Source organism: Hypanus sabinus, chromosome 22 (genome assembly GCF_030144855.1).
Source record: "Hypanus sabinus isolate sHypSab1 chromosome 22, sHypSab1.hap1, whole genome shotgun sequence".
Lineage (NCBI taxonomy): Eukaryota > Metazoa > Chordata > Chondrichthyes > Myliobatiformes > Dasyatidae > Hypanus > Hypanus sabinus.
Window position 1 is genome coordinate 46,299,175 of NC_082727.1, and position 21,724 is coordinate 46,320,898.

At 37.0% G+C, this 21,724-nt stretch overlaps 1 protein-coding gene across 2 annotated transcripts in view; it reads right to left on the reverse strand.

Moving 5' to 3' along the window:
- tcerg1l (transcription elongation regulator 1 like) overlaps window positions 1-21,724 on the reverse strand; it is a 578,623-nt gene that overhangs the window by 177,686 nt on the left and 379,213 nt on the right. For both annotated transcript variants that reach the window (XM_059947663.1, XM_059947664.1), the window contains exons 6-7: window positions 20,468-20,559; window positions 18,087-18,175 (exon numbers count right to left, since the gene is read on the reverse strand). In XM_059947663.1, coding sequence (XP_059803646.1) covers window positions 18,087-18,175; window positions 20,468-20,559 — 181 coding nt within the window. The remainder of the gene's footprint in view (window positions 1-18,086; window positions 18,176-20,467; window positions 20,560-21,724) is intronic.

Genomic DNA, 21,724 nt, shown 5'->3' on the forward strand with positions numbered 1-21,724 from the left:
CGGCCATCAATGTCATGCTCTCTTCTTGCTGATCAGGATGGAGGTACAGCAGCCTTAGGTCACACACCAACAGGTTCAGGAACAGTTATTACCCTTCAAGCATCAGGCTCCTAAGCTAGTGTGAATAACTTCACTCACCTCAACTCAACTGATTCCACAACCTATGGACTCACTTCCAGGCCCTCTATAACTTATATTCTCAGTATTATTTATTACGTTCTTTTCAGTGTTTGTATTGTTTATCTTCTTTTGCACATTGTTTTTTTATCTTTCCTTGTGTGTAGTTTTTCAATGACCCTGTTGCATTTCTCTGTTCTACTGTGAATGCCTGCAAGAAAATGTACTTCAAGATATTGTATTTTTTTTAACTTTAATAATAAACTTACTTTGAACTTTGATTGAATACTGGGTTCAAAGGTTACCTTGTTTCCTTGATTCCTCACATTAGCCTCTGAACCCAGATACAAGGAGATATCCACAATTACCAGTAATGTCGAGAAAATTTAATTTAGTTTCCTCAAAATGGGATTTTGTTGTCGGCATCAGTCCAGCAGAGACATGACTTCCACACAGCCATGAAAACCAAAGAGAACAGCTGGTGCTAGTAAGGGAAACAAGAGCATCACCCAATGGGCTGACTGGCCTATGTCTGCTCCTATATCCTATGGTCTTATAGCCTCGGGCTATAGGATAGGGCCCAAGGAGCAGCAGGAGCAAGGAAATTTGAAGGAAGAAGGTGCCCCTGTAAAACTTCAAAGTCTTGTCTTCCAGCTGACAAAGAAGGGAACTTTGTTAGCATGCCCTATAGCAGACTCCCTGATTGAGATGTCTCTCTAAAGGGGTCTGAATATTACAAAGCAAATCAGGTGATTCCCTCCATACTTTAGCCATTAATACTTGATAGAACATGCTGATAATCATGCGGAGAAATCTAGATAATGCATAAAAATCCTTCATAGTTAGCTTTGGACAGCTACCTACACGAGATTTAACACACAAATGAGAAATCCCATGTAGAGTGACTTAAACTGCTTATTTCCTACTACTGCTAACAATTTCCTAACAAAAATGCATCACTAGGAAGACTTAGTCTTCTGTTTAATATAAATTTGTCCACTAGAAACTCCAAAATTCAGGCTCAATATGAAGGTATACCTAGTTTATTAGTCAATTTGTCTCCCTGCCTGTGTAGGCACACCCACTATTGGACTGCCCCACTCAATATGGCTGGTTTTCACAAGCACACTTCACTTTTAGCTATTTAGTTCTTTCACAAGTTGGTCATCGTAATAGACCAATTTTACAACCAGTCTGAAATATCTATGTCCTGCACCCTGTTTTACCAATGAAGCTGCCTATCCCTTTTCATCTGGGTTGTGTTGCCTTAGACAGTCCTTTCCAATTAAAGTTAGCATGTTTTCATAACTTCCAGCATAGCTGCACCTGCTGCCCATTGTCTTTCATTCTGTACTTTGCTCTAATGCCTGGAAAATCTCTCAAGAACTGGGGACTTTCCATCAACAAAATCCACCTGAACTTCAGGGCTTGGTTCATTACTGAAAATCTACAACACTGTCAGTTTACATGTCAAAGCAATGGTTCTTACTGAAACATTCACTTGATTGTCTGTTGATTGTGGCACATATGATACAATGTCAGATCCTCATTGTCTGGATGAACCTCCAGTTTCTGAAATCTTTCAATTTTATTGTCATTTTGAATTCCACTCTAACTGCTTTGTTGTATGCCTTCGCCTTGAATCTGTAGGCAGCCAAAATGTGCCATTCATTTAGCACATTTTAGCACAATGGAAGTACTTGTATATTTCAGACTAACAAACTCTTCTGAGGAAGGGCCTTTACAAGGACAGCAGTTGATTAAACTAGTCTCATCAACCTATTTTGGATTTACTGTACTTCCATTATCTTGGACTTTGGTGTTCTTTGTGCACCACGTTTATATGCATCCCTTGTGATCAAAATTTCCATGTATTCTTGGCCACTACTTCTATCAATGCAACAATTTTAATTGTAGATTCAGATTTCAGGTTTTGTGCCCTCAACAGCTTTGACTGAATTTGTTCATCCGCCAAATCACATACAAACCTAGCACATAATGGACAATCTAAAGCAACAATATAAAGTTAAGTTCTTTAATGAAACAAATCCACTCTGATTTCTGATAAATTGCTCCTGATGAAGGGTTTCGGCCTGAAACGTCATCACTACCTCCTCCCATAGATGCTGTCTGGCCTGCTGAATTCCGCCAACATTTTGTGTTTTTACTTAAATCCACTCTCTAATTGTCTTACACCAGTTCTGGGTGCTTGTCTCAAATTTGCTGTTTTCAGCTGTTGTAATTTAGTTAAAGCAATCTTCCAATTTCTGCGCACTATCTTGAAACACGAAGATTTGTCAACGCGCCATATGATCTTGGACAATGTTCATCTGGAATTGCTGGTATTACAATTTTATCTTCTCTTTCTACCTGCAGGGTGTTCCATTTAAAGAACAGACCCATGCTATTGAAATATGAACGGAACTGTTCTTCTGCTCAGTCATACTTGCACAGACTCCAGAATAAGCATTTAAGGTAGTCATTATCCATTCCCATGACTCAATGATGAAAAATTACTTTCTTGTTTCAAACTCACCTACACCCTGCCAAATGAGAGCCAATTTTGGATAATTTGTTCTTTCTTTCTCTTTGTGTCAGGACTGGCCATTAACTTGCCATTCTTCTCACTTACTTTTCTTTAATTTGATTATTCAGCTATCCCTCTACAGCATACTATTCAACATTACCCTGAGAACACAATGTTGGCAGCACAAGACACAGCAAAAGAGCTCAACAGTCCATTCAATGGCCACATTTCACACCCTGACAGACATTCCCTTTGTTCCACCTTCTCCAGCACTTAAACCGATTTTCTTTCTCACTGTTTCACTTCTGATAAAGTGTCCTTGATGTAAACTGGTATCACTTCCCACAGATGCTGCATAGACTGGATGAGCTTGTCCAGCACTTCCGTTTTTCAAGGGCTATCAGTATTTCATCTGCATCAACAACTTGTAATGTTTTCACAAATGCATTGAGGCACAATGAAAATAGAATCAAAGAGATAATGATCTATTTGCAAGGCAGCACATAAAAGCTATTGATACTTTGAGTGAACGTCTGTGACATTTTTGCGTTGCTCATTCTCTTGTCCAAAGGGAAGAGAATGTGAAAAGACATGGAGACAAAGAGAGAACAACAAATCTATCCTGAAAGATACACCATAACAAACGTATGTTCTCTGGTTGGTCTGATTACTATCATATAATTATCAAATAATAACTGGATATTCCTAACATTTTCTTTTTCCTTTGATGCTCTGCATCTGATTACTAAAACGTCTAGACAGATGTCTTTCCTTGATTATTCAAGGTCACGTTGCATAGAATCTTCTCTCTTCTCCCAGGCAGTAGCAAATTTGGAATTTTCTGCTCCCAAAGATGGTAGAGGCCAGATCATTCGACACATTTAAGGTGAAGATGGATAAGTAATGGAAAGATTGAGGTATTGAGAGCTATGGAAAACTGCAGAGAAGAGCAGATAAGGGCAACATACAATATATCAACCATGATCATATTGAATGGTAAGTACAGGCTTGAAGGCTGAGTGGCCTATTCCTGCTCATATTTCCTTATGTTCTTCTGTCGAAACCTTCTAATTACAGAGACGACTCTTGCCCAATTCACAACTGTGTAAACAGAACTTGAAAAATAAAAGCAGTGAAAGAAAACTGATGAAGTCAGAAGCTCCAATTTAGTCAGTCATATTATTTTCATGTTTGTGTTCTTTGGCACTTGTCAATTATATTAGCCATTGTTAATTTTTGCCTGAAAAATGTGTAAATTTTAATTGAATTTTACTAATGAAGCTGGAAATCTCATAATATATCTTGTAAGATTTGGGCTTTGGACCAAATTTATTTAATGAGTGAATGTGGTGAGTCGCTTATTTTGACACTGTCCTATTTAGACTCCTCTAGTGATCTCTCCACACTGTATGCTAATTAGGTATTGACACAGAGTTAGATTTATATAATTAATTAGTATAAGATTTTAATTTTCAACTTATACCTTGACTCTGTTTTATCCTCCCCGGTTCAGGCCTCCAACCTGATGGTATGAACATCGATTTCTTAAACTTCTGGTAATGCTTCCCCCCACTTCACTATTCCCCATCCCCTTTCACCTCTCTCACCTCAACTCCTTGCTTGCCCTAAACACAAAATATTCTGCAGATGCTGGGGTCAAAGACACACGCACAACATGCTGGAGGAACTCAGCAGGTCGGGCAGCATCCGTGGAAACGAACAGTCAACATTTCAGGCCAAGACCCTTCTTGCTTCCATGGCCTTCTGTCCTCTCCTATCAGACTCCCCCTTCTCCAGCCTTGTATCTCTTTCACTAATCAACTTCCCAGCTCTTTACTTCATCCCTCCTCCCTCCTGGTTTCCCCTAACACCTTGTGTTTTTCTCTCTCCCCTCCCCCCACTCCCCATCTTTCTTTTCTCCAGTCCTGCCAAAGAGTCTCAGCCCGAAATATCAACTGCACTTTTCTCCATTAATGCTGTCTGACCTGCTGAGTTCCTCCAGCATTTTGTGTGTGTTGATAAGGTTTTAATTGATTTTTTTTCAAGTGAGGCTGGAAATCTCATAATATAGCTCACAGCATGTAGACATTGGACCAAATTTATTTCATCAGGGAATGTGGTGAGTCAGGCTTATTTTGACACCATCCTATTTAGACTCCCCCTCCAATGATCACCCCACGCTCTATGCTAATTAGGTATTGATTCAGTATTAGGTATTGCTCCAGCATCCTGGTCTTCATAAACTGGCAGTCATGTGGTGAACCATGTAGGGATTTCAATGACTAATAGACTTCAACGAATGTCCACCTGAGTCCCACCTACAGAATGCTTTCAGAGCCTTTCATCGGTATAAGCCTCAATTCTGCGCAAGCCTCTGAGATGTTGTTTGGCATGAATCACCTTTAAAACAAATCTAATTTTGTTTAAGAGGGGGAAAGATATTTATTGCTTATTTATTACTATTATTATTTGTATTTACTGTGAATGCCCACAAGAAAATCTCAGGGTTGTATGTGGTGACATATATGTACTTCGATAATAAATTTACTTTGTACTTTGAATTTTGAGATAGAAAATTACGCTGAACTCTATTTTTGAGGTACAACTCATCAAACTGGCTGAGTGGCCAAATAGAGAGGAAAAAAACTGCAGGCACAATGACCTATTAATCCCTTAATGACAACATGAAAACTATTAGTAATAAGGATATATATGCAAAACCTTGATGTGACTGTAGGGTGGAGAGGCTGGGGAATTAATAGAAGAACCACAGATGTCTTGTTTATTCCGTGATTTCTTGTGGTTCAAGTCAGAGAATTGAAGAATGCCCTCCATCAGAAAAGCAATCTATTACAATTCAAGAACACTCAATGTACACCTTTTGATGAACAAAGCAAAGGTGTGTTTCTAGGAACAAATTCAAACTCCCTTTGAATCAAAATGCAATTTTTGTAAGGAAAATGACCTAAGATTGAAGGCTGCAGATTGAACAATGAAACCTTCAGCTTTTAAGATGGTAAGCAATATTCATTTTCTTTTAAGTTATAACCTAGATGCTACTAATTTAATTATAGACTATTGTTAACACTAAATTGGTGAAAAAGTGTTGCTGACACAACTCTACTATAGTTTGTGGAGCTAAAAATGCAGAAGTTGGGCACAACAAGAGGCAAAATTCTCCCATGTATTTCAGAATCAGATTTAATCAGAAACAGATTTAATATCACTGGCGTATGTCGTGAAACTTTGTAACTTTACTGCAGCAGTACAATGAAATACATGATAATTAAATATTAAGAGAAAAACTGAGTTACATTAAGTATATATAAGTGAAAAATAACAGGAAAAAGGTAGTGGGGTACTTTTCATGGGTTCAATGTCCATTTAGAAATCAGCAGGCAGAGGGGAAGAAGCTGTTTCTGAATCACTGAGTGTGATGATCACCCCACGCCAGAAGCTAATTAGGTATCAAATGCAGCATTAGGCATTGCTCCAGCATCCTGGTCTTCCTAAATTGGCAGTCATTTGGTGAACCATGTAGAGATTTCAGTGATTATTCAGTGCAGTGTTATGCCGGTGATATTTATTTTGCATCAGTAGTTTCAGTCCATCCAAAGGTAATGTGTCCTTTATAAGGTATGACACCGAAAACGCTCACAGTATTTGAAGCACTGTTGCAGTGCAATTTCTACTCCTTGTATTTCAATCCTCTGGAAAGAGATGCCAGCATACCATTAGAGTGTTGACTTTTTCAGAACTCTTGGATATTTGCTGCCAGGTCCAGAGAATTCATTACATTCTTAATCACTTTACTTTCCCTAGTGCAATTCCTCTTTGTTTCTCTCAGTTGGTTCCTTACATTTTATATGTTGTTTGTAACTTCTGTTATCCAAATATGTGTAATCCTTTCACAGTAGCCACAGACTGATTACTTTTTAAATGGAAATTTTACTTCTCGCGTGTGGAAGACGACACTCTGTATTCCGAGATTATGTTTTAGTACTGGAGATTGAAGAGATGGCGGAAGGAATACAGAAACAAGCCCCTGGCTGCCTGTGACTCCAAAAAGTATATTTTTAGAACACCTGTTCAACTGTTTTCTGGCTATTTTGCATGATTAATGAGTTAAGAATTCAATATATTTTGCAGGGGTTATTTATCTCATGTATCCGTGATTAGTGATCGGCCTTTAAGTGTTTAACATTGTTTATCAGTAATCTCCATTATAAATTAAATGTCTCAGGTTACTCAGGCAAATTCACCTCCCATGCTGAAGGGTCTAGTTTCTTAGTTTTGAAATCATTATCACTTACCACCAGATGATCTGTTACTACTAAAATACTAAATTATCTTATCTCATTATGCAAGACAAATTCTAAAGTAATCTTTTATTTTCTGGTTTAATGTGGTTGACAAGATTCTATTGGTGAAACAAAGAAATTCTCTTGAAGAGCATGAAGTGATTTATCCTGAGGCCTGATTGAAAGGTCATGGACAAATGTTATCAGCAGTGTATAACAATTGGATAAACAGAGCATTGAACATTTTAAATAGTTTATCTAAGCTGAGGTAACTCAATTGTCTTTGAAGTCTCATTGATACACGAGGAGCTAACAATTTAACAATTTCAAGCCGCAATTTAACTCTCTCACTGATAGTAAAAATTGCGCAGAGTAGTTAAATAAAACTATGGACTTAGTCATTACTTTTTGACCAACTGCAATGTTCATTTAACGCACTGTCGTTTTCATAGCCAGGGAGTTCAGGGTGTGAAGCAAAAGATGGAACGGGTTTGAGAGTGAGAGGTGAACAGGGTTTGACATGGTTTTGGCTAAACTCAAGTTCATAAAGTAAGGAAGATACTGGGTAGGAGATGATTCAAAAAATAATTCACAGATTCACTGTAATAGTTTTCATTGTTTTCATTTTAGAGAAATTACAGAACAAAAATGTGTGACCATGCTCCTCGGTGTATTTTACTAACGTTTTTCCTTTCCTTTTTCAATTAAACTTTAGTTTCTATCACAATAGGCAATACGATTAAGGATTCCATGCTCTATAACTCTCATTTCTTGAACTGTCCTCCTTCACGTTCTTTGGATGAAAAAGACCAGAATATTTTCAACTTCCAGACAAGTTCAAGTGGACATAAATTGAACTTTGACAAAATGAAACGTAAAATATTTTGGGTGGCTCTCCTGGTACACGTCCCTGCAAGCAACAGGAATGCAAGATATGCCCATTCATCATCTCCCCCACCTTCATTCAGGGTCCCAAACAGTCCCTTCAGGTTAATCTGTTGGGATTATCCATTGTAGCCAGTGCTTGCAATGTGGCCTTCTCTACATTGGTGAGACCTGATGTAAATTGAGGGACAGCATTGTTGAGCACCTCCGCTCCATCTATCAAAAGTGTAATTGCACAACTATTTTATTTCCTATCCCCATTCCCATTCCACATGTTGGTCTTTAATCTTCTGTTTTACCACAATGAGACCACTTACAGGCTGGAACAGCAACACCTCATATTCCGTCTAGGTAGCCTCCAAATCAATGGCATGAATGTCAATTTCTCCTTCTGGTAATTTTATTTCTCTTCTATTCTCTACTCTGGGCTCTTACCTCTTCTCTTCACCTGCCTATTACCTTCTGCTTGTGCTCCTCCTTCTTCCCTTTCTTCCATGGACCACTCTCCTCCTCTTCTCCAATCCTTTAACTTACCCATCCACCTGGCTTCACATATCACCTTCTAGTTGGTTCTCATTCTCCTCCCCCCATCCCAACCCTTTTATTTTGGTGTCTTCCCCCTTCCCTTTCAGTCCCAAGGAAGAGTCTGGGCCCAAAATGTCAACTGTCCATTCATTTCCACATTGACTGATTTGCTGAGTTTCTCCAGCATTTTGTGTATGTTGCTCTGGATTTTCAGCATCTGCAGAATCTCTTGTGTTTATTATTAGTGGCACAGCTAGTAGGCTCAGTCTTGACTTTAAGTGCTATCCACGTGGAGTCTGCACATTCTCCCTGTGCCATGTAGGTTTCCAAAAGGTCCTCTGGTTTCTGCAAAAGTCATGGTGGTTGCTAGTTAAGTAACTGCTGCGAATTGCTGAGTGCTTATAGCTGTGTGGTTGCATCTAGGCGTTGATGACAAAGAAGGGAACATATAAAACGGAATTCATGTAAGATCATTGTAGGAAGTTTGATGGCTGGAATAGACTTAATGGGCCAAAGGGCCTTTTTCTTAGCAGTATATCTATTAATCTGTGACTCTATAGAAAGGAAATTTATTTTAAAAAGCTGAATTATTCCACTCTCTGGGTTGTAGCAAGGTAATGGCGCAATGTAGGTGCCAGTTATCTTTGAACCCATGTGATTCTCACATGACACAATTGTAACTTCTAATAGGATTATTGCTGCAGACATTGGGGGAAATATACCTTAAATAGTCAAATATAGTTAAAAACTACTCCCAAGCTCTATACAACCTTAACTGGCTCCTGAGCCCTCTTTGTGACTAGTTAAGAATCACGATATCTTCAATTGAATGGTGTATTTAAACTAGAAAATTTTTAATGGGAAACATAAGAAAGTACTGTGTTAGTATATGAGACAAAAGGCTTGGTCAAAGAATTTGACTATACAGTGCTTATAAAAAGTATTCACTCCCTTGGAAGTTTCCATGTTTTATTGCTTTACAATATTGAATCACAGTGGATTCAATTTGGCTTTTTGACACTGATCAACAGAAAAAGACTCTTTTGAATCAAAATGAAAACATATGTAAAATACAAAATCATTGATTGCGTAAGTATTCAGCCCCTTAAATATGACACAACAATTCATCAACAGTTGGTTTTCAGAAGTCACATAATAAATTAAATGGAGATCACCTGTGTGCAGTCAAGGTGTTTCAATTGATTGTGGTAAAAATACAACTCTATCTGGAAGGTCCAACTGCTGGTGAGTCAGCATCCTGCCAAAGACTACACCACAAAGGATTCCAAGCAATTCCGCAAAAAGGTTATTGAAAAGCACAAGTCAGGAAATGGATACAAGAAAATTTCCAAGTCACTGAATATCTCTTGGAATACAGTTAAGTCAATCATCAAGAAATTGAAAAAATATGGCACAGCTGTAAATCTGCTGAGAGCAGGCCATTCTCAAAAACGGAGTGAACATGCAAGAAGGGGACTAGAGAGGGAGGCCACCAAAAGACCTATGACAAATCTGGAGGAATTACAAGCTTCAGTGGCTGAGATGGGAGAGACTGTACATACAACTGTTGCCTGAGTGCTTCACCAGTCACAGCTTTATGGGACAGTGTCAAAAGGAAAGCCACTGTTGAAAAAAAATCTCACATGAAATCTCAGCTAGAGGTTGCCAGAAGGCATGTGGGAGACTCTGAAGTCAGCTGGAAGAAGATTCTATGGAAGAAGCTCAAAAAAAATTAAGCTTTTTGGCCATCAGACTAAATGCTATGATCGTCATAAGCCAAACACTGTACATCATCAAAAATACACTATCCCTACTGTGAAGCACGGTGGCGGCTGCATCGTGCTGTGGGGATGCTTCACTGCAGCAGCCCCTGGAAGGGTTGTGAAGGTAGAGGGTAAAATTAAAGCAGTAAAATACAGGGAAATCCTGGAGGAAAACCTGATGCATTCTGCTAGAGATCTGTGACTTAGGAGAAGATTTGTTTTCCAGCATGACAATGACCCCAAGCATAAAGCCAAAGCCATATACGAATGGCTTAAAAACAACAAAGTTAATTTCCTGGAGTGGTTAAGTCAGAGTCCAGACCTCAATCCAATTGAGAATTTGTGGCTGCACTTGAAAAGGCTGTTCACTCATGATCTCCATGCAACCTGACAGAGCTTGAGCAGTTTTGCAAAGAAAAACGAGGAAAAATTGCAGGGTCCAGATGTGCAAAGCTGATAAAGCCCTATCCACACAGACTCAGGGCTGTAATTGCTGCCAAAGGTGCATCTATTGAATATTGAGGCAACACACACAAAATGCTGGAGGAACTCAGCAGGCCGGGCAGCATTTATGGAAAAAAAAAGTACAGTCGACGTTTTGGGCTGAGACCTTTCAGCAGGACTGGAGCAAAAAGATTAATTAATTAAATATTGACTTGAAGGGGGTGAATACTTATGCAATCAATTATTTTGTGTTTAATAATAATTAATTTAGATCATTTTGTAGAGATCTGTTTTTGTTCGATACAAAAGATTCTTTTTCCATTGATCAGTGTCAAAAAAGCCAAATTAAATCCATTGTGATTCAATGTTGTAAAACAATAAAACATGAAAACTTCCAAGGGGGGGCAAATACTTTTTATAGGCACTGTAGGTAGTGCCCTAAAGGAAGAGAGAAACAGAAATAGAGAAGCAGTGGGAGGAAATGCCAGAGCCATGAGCTTTATTAGCTGATGACACAATTATCAATAGCAGAGCTGTTACAAATAAGTATAGTTAGAAACATGCATGATCAGAAATAGCATGGAGGTCTATAGGGATGGGGTAATCTTCAGCTGGAGAGCAATGGGGCACAAAGCAAAAGATTTGAGAACTTGCTAAGAATTTTAAAAACAATGCCTTGCTGGTAATTGCAAGGGCAGAGGGCAATGATAATGGTGGGTCAAGGGTGAATTCACTGACCTTTAACAGAATGGACACACACGCATAATTTCACACTACCAAAAACTTTTCTTCCGGAATGACAATAGGTTTACATGATTTATTCAATTTTCCTTTTCATTAAGAGGGGAAATTTTCAGCATTTATCCTTTGAATAAAGATATATGAATAAACAATAAAGGGAAGAAAAAGAAACCATTTCCTAAAAGAAAACTTCCAATGAATTTTCATTTAAGTTTATATCCAACATATTCATAAATGATGAGCAAACAGATCTTTTTGTAAGAAACCATAAAATTGTAAACATCATGATTACTAAGCTGGTGCAAAACTGGATAATGTGTACAAATACAGAAATAACTTTTGAATAATATCCCATAATTGCCTGGAGATCTTCAATTAAAATATCCCGTTTGCACTGCTGCACTCATTTAAATCCAAATAATGTGAAAATTAATGAAATGAGCATTTATGATGAAAACAATGATCACAGATGTCTTTCTAAATCTAGCCCCCAGTGAATGAAATGGAAATTTGCATTTAGCAGCCTTAACCTTCTCCATCTGCCACTTTTTTTGTTCCTAGTGTCCTTGCTAGAAAGAAGAGAAAGGTCCACAAAAACTTATTTTCTTAGCACAATCACATATTAGCCTTGAGATAAAACTGCTTCATCTGCTGACATTTCCACTAACAAAGATTGGCAAAATAATAGAGATTATTAATTATAGTTCAAGGGAAGAAGTTTAGATTTTTTTATATTTTGGGAGAATCCTCTATAGATAACAGAAATATTAAACATTAATGATGCCACTGATGATTACTATCTTTAAAATGAGGGTTATAGAAATGCAACCATTATTGAACAAATGGAAATGCTGATTTAAGTTTAGGAACTGAACAAAGATATGTGGTTTTAGTTGAGACAAGATTTTGTTCATTCATTGAATAGGTTTGGTACGTGGATGGTAAGGCATGGAGAACTATGGTCCTGGTGAAGGTCCATGGGAGTAAGCAGCTTAAATAGTTTTGGCATGGACGAGCTGGCTAAAGGCCTGATTTCTGTGCTGTATTTTTCTATGACTCTATGTCCAACTATAACTCTCTTCATATTGGGATGATAGCACTTCTGATACATCATAATCTTTCACAGAAACATAATTCAGTAGTGTTATTTAATACTCACTAATGCCTGGATAAGTGCTGCTACAGTAACACTTTTGAAGCTTAACACTATCTCAGATCAAACAGCCTGTTCCCAATTGCCACGGCCTAGATGGGCCAAAGAGACTGTTTATGTTCTGACACTATGAATGCCCAAATGCTGTGACCAGAAATACCTGTTTTACAGTATTGACATGAAAGAGAACCCAAAATAAGCTTTGTATAAAGTAGTAGCACTTTAGATGTCCATATAAATCTACTAAGCTGAAAAATATCCATAAACTATAAAAGCCTAGAAACTTATCATCAGCTGATAGGGTTAACCAGGCCAATGCATTATACTCTGCCTCTGATATTAATCCCATTGAAGTCAGTGGAATTTAAAAGCAGAGTAGAAAATTCTGACATTAATTTATAGTATACTTCGTGCTACTGGCTAGCGACAAATTTCAATACATTAGTTCATAATTGCTTATGCTAATATATTTAGAAATTTAAAACTTTTAGATATCTTTGTACTCTAGAATCTGGAATTGCAGCTGGTTCTCAATATAGTTATTCTTCCATTTAATTTACTCTTTATAATTTCATCTAAATAAAATAAATATTTTAATTTTTTATTCTTTTACTCTATTGGATAAAGATCTGAAATGTAAGTGTCAAGAGAAGTAATTACCTAAATGGTTCATTCATTTGTTGTAAAGGTAAAAGCTCTGGGGAATATGATGGATCAAAAAGGAAAAAACTTGCATTTAATGGACATCCCATAGCATTTTTTAACCAGTAAAGCTGCTTTTCAAGTATATTCACAGTTGTTATACAGGAAATGAACTAGCTAATTAAGGCACTGCTAGACCCTACAATCAGCAATGTCTTAGTTAAGTGCATAATGTGTTTACTGTTGAAAGAAAATCTGAAACAGAAACAAAAATGTTGAGAATCAGGCAGCACCTATAGAAAGAGAAACAGTAACACCTCAGGTCCTCAGAAGTGGCTATCCAAGTTTATTTAGAGCATTCGGAATTTTATATTATTAAACATACACTCAGTGGTCACGTAATTAGGTACAGTTGTACACCTGCTTATTAATGCAAATATCTCTTCAGCCAATCATGTGGTAGCAACTTACTGCATAAAAACAAGCAGACATAGTCAAGAGGTTTATTGTTATTCAGACCAAACATCAAAATGGAGAAGAAATGTGATCTCAGTATAATCAGATGATCGTTAAACATCAGGTTTTATTGTTAAAGTGCACTTACGTATTCACCCTAGTAATGCTAAAACAGATGCCTGTACCTTTAAGAGAAAGCAGTAACGTCATTTTGTACAGGTGGAGTAGAATGAAGAGTTACCATGTTCTAAAGAGAATGACGTATGCTTTTCCCAGTTTTGGTGAGGAAAGGTGAATATCCATGTAAAGTTATTTATACTTGTTTTTAAATCTAGAATATCAGTAATTTGACATGTTTCACAAGTGGATGCCTTAAATCTTTGCGAGTAAGTAGATTAATGCTAGATTGTGTGGTTGTACGAAGTTCCTTATTGGCCTAGTAGGTTAGACTTTTGTAATTTAAACTCCAAGGCAATATATTGTGAAAGTTCTATTATTGTCTTTCTTTATTCTTTCATGACCGAATGTGAATGCAATGGAATAATGTAAATGTGTTAATCACTGTTTGTGTAGCATAAGCAAGGAGAACTCATTTCAGGGTCTAGTGTCTAGTCTATATGTGTTTGGATGTTAAGCATGTGTATGCCAAAGTGGATATATCTCTAAGTTAAGATGAGATGTATTTATTCATATTTTTGATGTATGTACGGTACAGGGTTGGTGGGATTCTAATGTTGTTTGTATTGTTTCTTTTTAGAATTGCCACTGCCATATTGGTTTGTATATTTTGTTTTAGTTATTTTCATACTGCATATGTAACAAGGGTGTGGTCCAAAATTAAACTGAGATTGTAGCAGCAGGAACTGCTTTTTTAAAAATTCATTTTGTTTTTATTTTGATACTGTCTTTCTGCATTGAAACATCTAAAACAGATAAAGGAATTAAAGACCCGAAAAAGTACTTCTTGTCCTGCATGTGTAATTTTCCTCAGGCGACAAAATGAGTGACTTTGACCAGTGAATGATTGTTGATATCAGATGGGATGGTTTGAGTATCTCAGAAGCTGATCTCCTGGGACTTTCATGCACAACAGTCTCCAGAGTTTGCAGAAAATGGTGAAAAACAAAGAAAAATCCAGTGAGCAGCAGTTCTGTGGGCAAAAATAGCTTGTTAATGAGAGAGTTCAGAGGAGAATGGCCAGACTGGTTCAAGCTGACAGGAAGGTGAGAACAACTCATATAATCACATGTTACAACAGCAACGTGCCGAAGAATATCTCTGAAGGCACTACACAACAGACCTTGAAGTGAATGGACTATAGCATCAGAAGACCATGGGCATACAGAAGTGCACTCAATGGCCACTTTATTAGGTATTACCCATACCTAATAAAGTGGCCACTGAGTGTATTTTGAATTACGTAAGCTTCTATTAAGAATCAAGATTGTTTATTGTAATTTCTTATTACACAATTCTAAAGGATTGTTAATCAAAGTGATTGTTAATCAAGTTCTGTTGCAGCATATAAAAATACATGGCATTAAAAACAGAATAAGAAGCACAAGAAATATTATTAGGTTATATACATAGACTGTATGTACTTGAAGTGACACTAAGTACAGGAGCAGCTGTACATAAGGTGATTGACAGGAAATTATTTTGGATATTTTAAATGCAATAAGGTATCACTGAGTTAGCTAATGAGAATCATATTCTCATTGAATATACTTTTCAAAAGAGAGAAGATTTGGGAATGAATCTTCAGTTGTAATTCTGATGGATGAGTTAGCGTAATAGCTGTTGCTGGAGTTTATGTTCAAAGTGCAGTTAATTTCCATAGGATAGATGACTACAAGTGGTGGAAGAGCAGTTGTAAAATTCTCTGGTCCTACCATGTCTACTTCTGTACATTGGTAGACAACTTAACAGCTAACATAAAGATCTAACTGGAAGATCATCCCTGTTCATCAGGCTGAATAATTTGCCAGCATTTTAAGATGGAGGTGTTAAATATGTTCATCCATCTCAGCTTTCTACTGAGATCTACATCATCATCACCAGTATCAGTCTCCAGTCAATATAAATCACTCCGTGTGATATCAAAAAAGGCTGAGAGCTCAGGATGCTGCAAAAGTTATGGGACCAGACAACACTGCAATTGTAGTACTGATGGTCTGCACTCCAGTACTATCCGAACCTACGGCCAAATTCTCTATTACATTTACAATACTGACATCTACCCAACAATGTGGAAAATTGCCTATATATTGTATGACAGACACTGGAGAAATCCATCTGGGCTAAGTACCATGCAATTCTTCCAATCATCAATAAGGTGACAAAAGCTGCCAATGACAGTGCTACCAAGTAATAACTTACTTAACAATGCCCAGCCAGGGTTTGCCAGGACTACTTGCATCAGAACTCAACACAGCCTTTGTCAAATCATTGACTAAAAGGCTAAATTTTAGAGGTGAGGCAAGAGTCATTGACCTTGCTATCAACACAGTATTTGACAAAGCGAACTATCAAGGCATTCTAGTAAAATTACACTAAATGGTCAATCAAAGTAAAACACTTAAGTGGCTGGCATTACAGCTTGCATAAAAGTAGATTGTGCTGAATACCAGAGGATAATCATTCCAGCATTCTTCAAATATCATTGCATGTTATGTAGAGCAATATCTAGAACTTATGCAACTCTGTTTGCAAAGGTACTATGTAAGCAAAGGTTTTAAGGAAGTGTTCACAGCCATTGTCTTAAGATAGACCCAAAAATGAATGGGAACAAAAGCACCAGATGTATTTATAATTAACAACTATTTCCCAAATTGATTCTACAATCTCTGAAAGAATGTTGGTTAATCCTACAAGCAATAGAGTTTTGGTGCATCAGTCTTCTATCACTTTATCAGTTGGTCTCAACAGGTCTTTTGGCGATTGACAGAGATAGGAATTTGTCATCTGCTGTAGCAACATATTTGCTCTGAACTCTGCTTCTCTCATTTTATTCCATTGACTTCAATAGTACTGAATTTTGGAAGCAGGATTCAATATAAATTGGCTACTACCTAGTGCATTCAGCATTTATTAGTGTCTGAATGTTACCATACCCTGCACAGTGTCAAAGTATATTTATGAAATTCTACACTTTGATAAATAATACCCAAATTGTGGCACCTAAGGAATCGCATTTTTTATGGGAAATGTTGCAGATCAATAATTGGAACTTATGTAGGTTTCTATGACCAATGACCTTTCAAGCAACCAGCCTTTGATTAGTGTTTTCATCACTACTTTAGACAGTGCACAAAGTCTGAGTCTTAGGTAAAAAGGATACACCAAAGTTGGTTTGTTATATTCAATGAATTAAAGCACATTAATACTATTTCTGATCTTTGGCATGTGTATTTAAGGCTACATTTCTTTAATTTACCTATTTTAGTAATATTGAATTCTGTACTCGATAAACCTTCCATTGACCACACTGGTTAAAACACATACATTTATGCTTGATGATCACTGTCAAACTCATTTATGTAATGAAACATTGCATTATCTGTTTTTCTACTACTTTGAGAAATGATGATGCAAAAATAATAAGAAGGGAGGGCCTGAAAATAAAGTGCTTTCATTATAATTTGAAATAGACAAAATCGTTGAAAGGTCAAGGGAAAATAAAACACTGTTTGCAACAGTTTTATTTTCTACAGCATAGGGGATTTGTCAGTTATTGACTCAGGAGAAACTCAGTTGCCAGGATTCATTAACTGTCAACTGGTTCATCTGTTTCCAGATAGAAGAAGAGGGGACATCCATTACCAAGATTAAAAGAACAACCAACAATCTCTGACCAGTGAGGAGGCAGCCAATCCAGTTATTATTCAAAGACCTACTTAATTGGCTTGTCTATTATGACACCGAGTATCAGGAATCGCATCTCAGGAATCAGGAATGAAAGACGTGGATGAGATCATTTGCAAGTGCACAGGACACAATATTGTTGGAGGGAATCTAGCTAAATCTGTTATTCTCCATTAAATACAGTTTATCACGTGACACACTCCTGAGCTGTAAGCTCCAAAAAGCCATCAATAACATTTGATGAGACTGCATTCTACCTGTTTACCAATTGATTTTTGATAGTGATGCAGAGGAATTTCAACTTCCATGAAAGGTATGACGACTGACAGGGCCAACTTCAAATTTAATTAGATTGAAACCATTGTTTCTGATTTCTGATTTTAGATTCAGCACCACTTGTTCAATAATTATAAAGTTAATGCACGTACTTCACGCTTCTTCAGAATAACAACCCAATGCCAGCAATGAAATACAGACAAATCACATTAAATATTGATCGAGAAATATAAAAATATGCATTGAAATAACTGACTAATAAACAAGAAAATTTGAACTATGTGGTTAGACCCTGTGTAGAACCAAGCAAGCATTTTTGATTTCAATGTATGAACGGTGTTCATTGAAAAATGACAAAAATTGGCTATTGTATTGTCAAAGTTTGGACTTACCAAGGAGATCCTGGTACAGGAGTTGATGCCACAGGCTTGGTTTGGTGACGTACAGTTTCTTTCTCATCAATGGCTTTTTTAATATCATTCTTAATATAAAAAATGAGTTGTCAGTAAAATACAACTGATTTTTGTCAAATCTTTCAAAATCAGCATAAACTCAAATGTTCTAGGTGCAGTTTTGTGAAAATGACCTGTTAAGGATTGAACATGGAAATTATGTGATGCAAGAATTAATTTATTATAACTGGCTTGAAGGTTAAAAATAAGCAATGATATTTTTTGGGAAGAAAGACAAGAGTAATCTTTGAATAGAACAATGGTGACAGGATTTTCTTTTCATCTGACCACTCTGTACTCCGGCTAGCTGTCTGCAACATTTATCTTTAAAAGACAGCTGATTGTTCATATGTACCTGCAAGTCTGTCTGTAAACAACAGTCCAAATGTGTCAATTCGTGAGTATCTGGGGGACAGTGTTATAGGTCAGCATGAGGTGAAACAGATGTACACCAAAGTTGTCAGGTGAAGCCCTGCGTACATGAATTCACTAATTTTCACAACGCAGGGAAGAATAAAAGAAGATAGAATAGTATCCTGTGTATGGCAGATGTTATAAACTTTAATGAAATTTAGGGTTAAGGGCAATCGTTAGGAAGGGAGATTAGCACAATGGAACCTTCATTGATTTATCTCCCCTTGCACATCCAGTTGAGTCTAACTACCGCATCACTCTTTCCACCACAATTAACGGAATGCTTCAATCTCATGACATGTACTCATTTAAACAAGCAGTCAATAAATCATTATCTTTGATTATGGTTAAAAGAAAGTGCTGATTACTGGAAAGTAACTACTTTCTAGCTACTATACTGTAAATAGATTTAAGTAATTTTGCCAAGGTATGGGGTACTTCCTTTCCCTTCCTGGTCCTGAAGTTTGCACAAGTTAGGAGTGGTTCTATCTCCTCAACAACATCACCCCTTTCTAAAATGTGCTTTAGTCAACCATCTCTTCAAAGAACCAATTAAAACTTTCCTTCCTCTTCATAGTCTTTGGAGACCAATTTTCACCTATCATTTTCTTGCCCATATCTCTATGATCAGGTTTCTGTTCTGAAACCAGTAAAATAGCTCTTGCAGAACTCAATCTATCCTTCTTAGTTCAACTACTACCTTTGATATGGTTGATCACATTCTTCTATTCTTTCGTCTCTACTGTTGTCCAGGAGGGCGGAACTATTCTCTTGGTTTCCATTCTTATCTGTCAAATTTTCATCAGGGAAATGCTTCTTTTTCAACATGGACACTATTACCTCTGATGTCCCCTAAATACCTTTCTAAAATCTCATTCTATTTCTAATCCTCTTACTGTCACTCATGAACCTCACATGGAAGCATACATTTTTTCCAATATACTGTATATACCGAGGTTACCAGCACTACCTTACCACACCTCCTTTGTCCAAATTGTTATAGATTGTCAGAATATTGCCTGCTACTAAATGAAGCAGAAATTTCCTCCAGATGAACAGTAAATCACAACTATTGGTTTCAGTGCCTATTGCAAATTCCCACTTTCAGGCACCTGTCTGAAATTGAGCACAGCCACTCTGCTTCGCTGCCATATCTGATTAGGTGAAGAGCTTGGGACCATATATTTCTCCCTCCAAATGCTGTCTGACTCCTCAATTGTCACGATTCTTTTGCTGCTCAAAGGTGTCTTCTTTTTTTTTCATGGCTTATCTATTCAAATTCACTCTTGATAACCCTTTTTCATTTTACGCTCCATGAAATAGAAGTTATGCAAAATTCTCATGTCTGTGTCTTACCTTCCACTTTTCATTGGGCACCCTCTGCCCAATGTGCAGGTTTCAGTTTAAACAATGCCTCTGCTTTAAAATTCCCCCTTATTCTGTTGTCTTTATTCCCTTTTCCCCATCTCCATAAAATTGAAACCCCTAATAGCCCAGAGATGTCAGCATTCCCTCTCATTAGGTGACCTTTATTATCCCTAAATTTTTAGCGCAACCAGCAGTGGTCAATCCTTCATCTGTTGAGATTCTTAACTCATGAGGTTCCTCCCTAAATCTCATTAACTCTCTACAACCTTTCTCCTTTATGGTGCTTCAAAACCAAGTTTTGCTTATTTGCCATACCATCTCTAAGATTGGCATGTGAATATGTATTGCCAGATGTTATATTAAAGGTGCTATTTACATACAAGCTACTTTTGTTTTGGTTGTTGTCAAAGCTGTTGTATACAATTCCAAGTTTGTTCCTTCTTGGTTTACCAATTAAATTGCAACTATTTTGCTTATTCAAAATAATTTAAAATTTTTATTAATATTAATGTAGAGATTAAAAGTGAACTAAAACAAACCTCTTCTGAATTCATATTAGATTCACTTTTCCCTCCTGAAATTGCATTGGAAGCCCTGGTACATGATTGCTGGCAAGATCCTCTTTCTTTATCTGTGAATAAAAAGAAATGGTATTACATTAAAATATCAAAATCCACAACTGTGAATACAAGTTATTTTCTTCTAAGCCAAGTTAAAATAACCAGGGTACTTTTAAAAGATTTGAGTTCATATGTTTTACTAATTTAGACATGTTTTGTAAATAGTTGTATATAAATTTAATTTATTCTGTTACTTATCCTGTTGTTCAGTACAGTTCACCTCACTGTCAATACCCTTTACCTCATTTCTCTATTTAATTATTTCCTTGCTTAAAAGTTCTGGTACAGTTATAGGTTACAATGCATGTTGTAGCCAATCGTATATTTATCAGTATTTACTTTTTCTTTCTAATAAATTAATAATGGCACATTTTAACATATTTACTGTGGCTGTTTGTAATTTACAAAGTCTTTACCTAATAGCCATGCATATATGCAAGTAATATAAATATCAGCAGAGAATTTTAGATTCAATTCAATATTGCTTAAGGTTTATGTCATGTGGAATGGGGAATAATGAATCTTAAAGAATTTTTTGAAGATGTAACTAGTAGAGTGGATAGGGGAGAGCCAGTGGATGTGGTATATTTAGATTTTCAAAAGGCTTTTGACAAGGTCCCACACAGGAGATTAGTGTGAAAACTTAAAGCAAACGGTATTGGGGTATGGTATTGATGTAGATAGAGAATTGGTTGGCAGACAGGAAGCAATGAGTGGGAGTAAACGGGACCTGTTCAGAATGGCAGGTAGTGACTAGTGGGGTACCGCAAGGCTCAGTGCTGGGACCCCAGTTGTTTACAATATATTAATGATTTAGACGAGGGAATTAAATGCAGCATCTCCAAGTTTGCGGATGACATGAAGCTGGGCGGCGGTGTTAGCTGTGAGAAGGATGCTAAAAGGGTGCAGGGTGACTTGGATAGGTTAGGTGAGTGGGCAAATTCATGGCAGATGCAATTTAATGTGGATAAATATGAGGTTATCCACTTTGGTTGCAAGAACAGGAGAACAGATTATTATCTGAATGGTGGCTGATTAGGAAAAGGGGAGATGCAACAAGACCTGGGTGTCATTGTACACCAGTTATTGAAGGTGGGCATGCAGGTACAGCAGGCGGTGAAAAAGGCAAATGGTATGTTGGCATTCATAGCAAAAGGATTTGAGTACAGGAGCAGG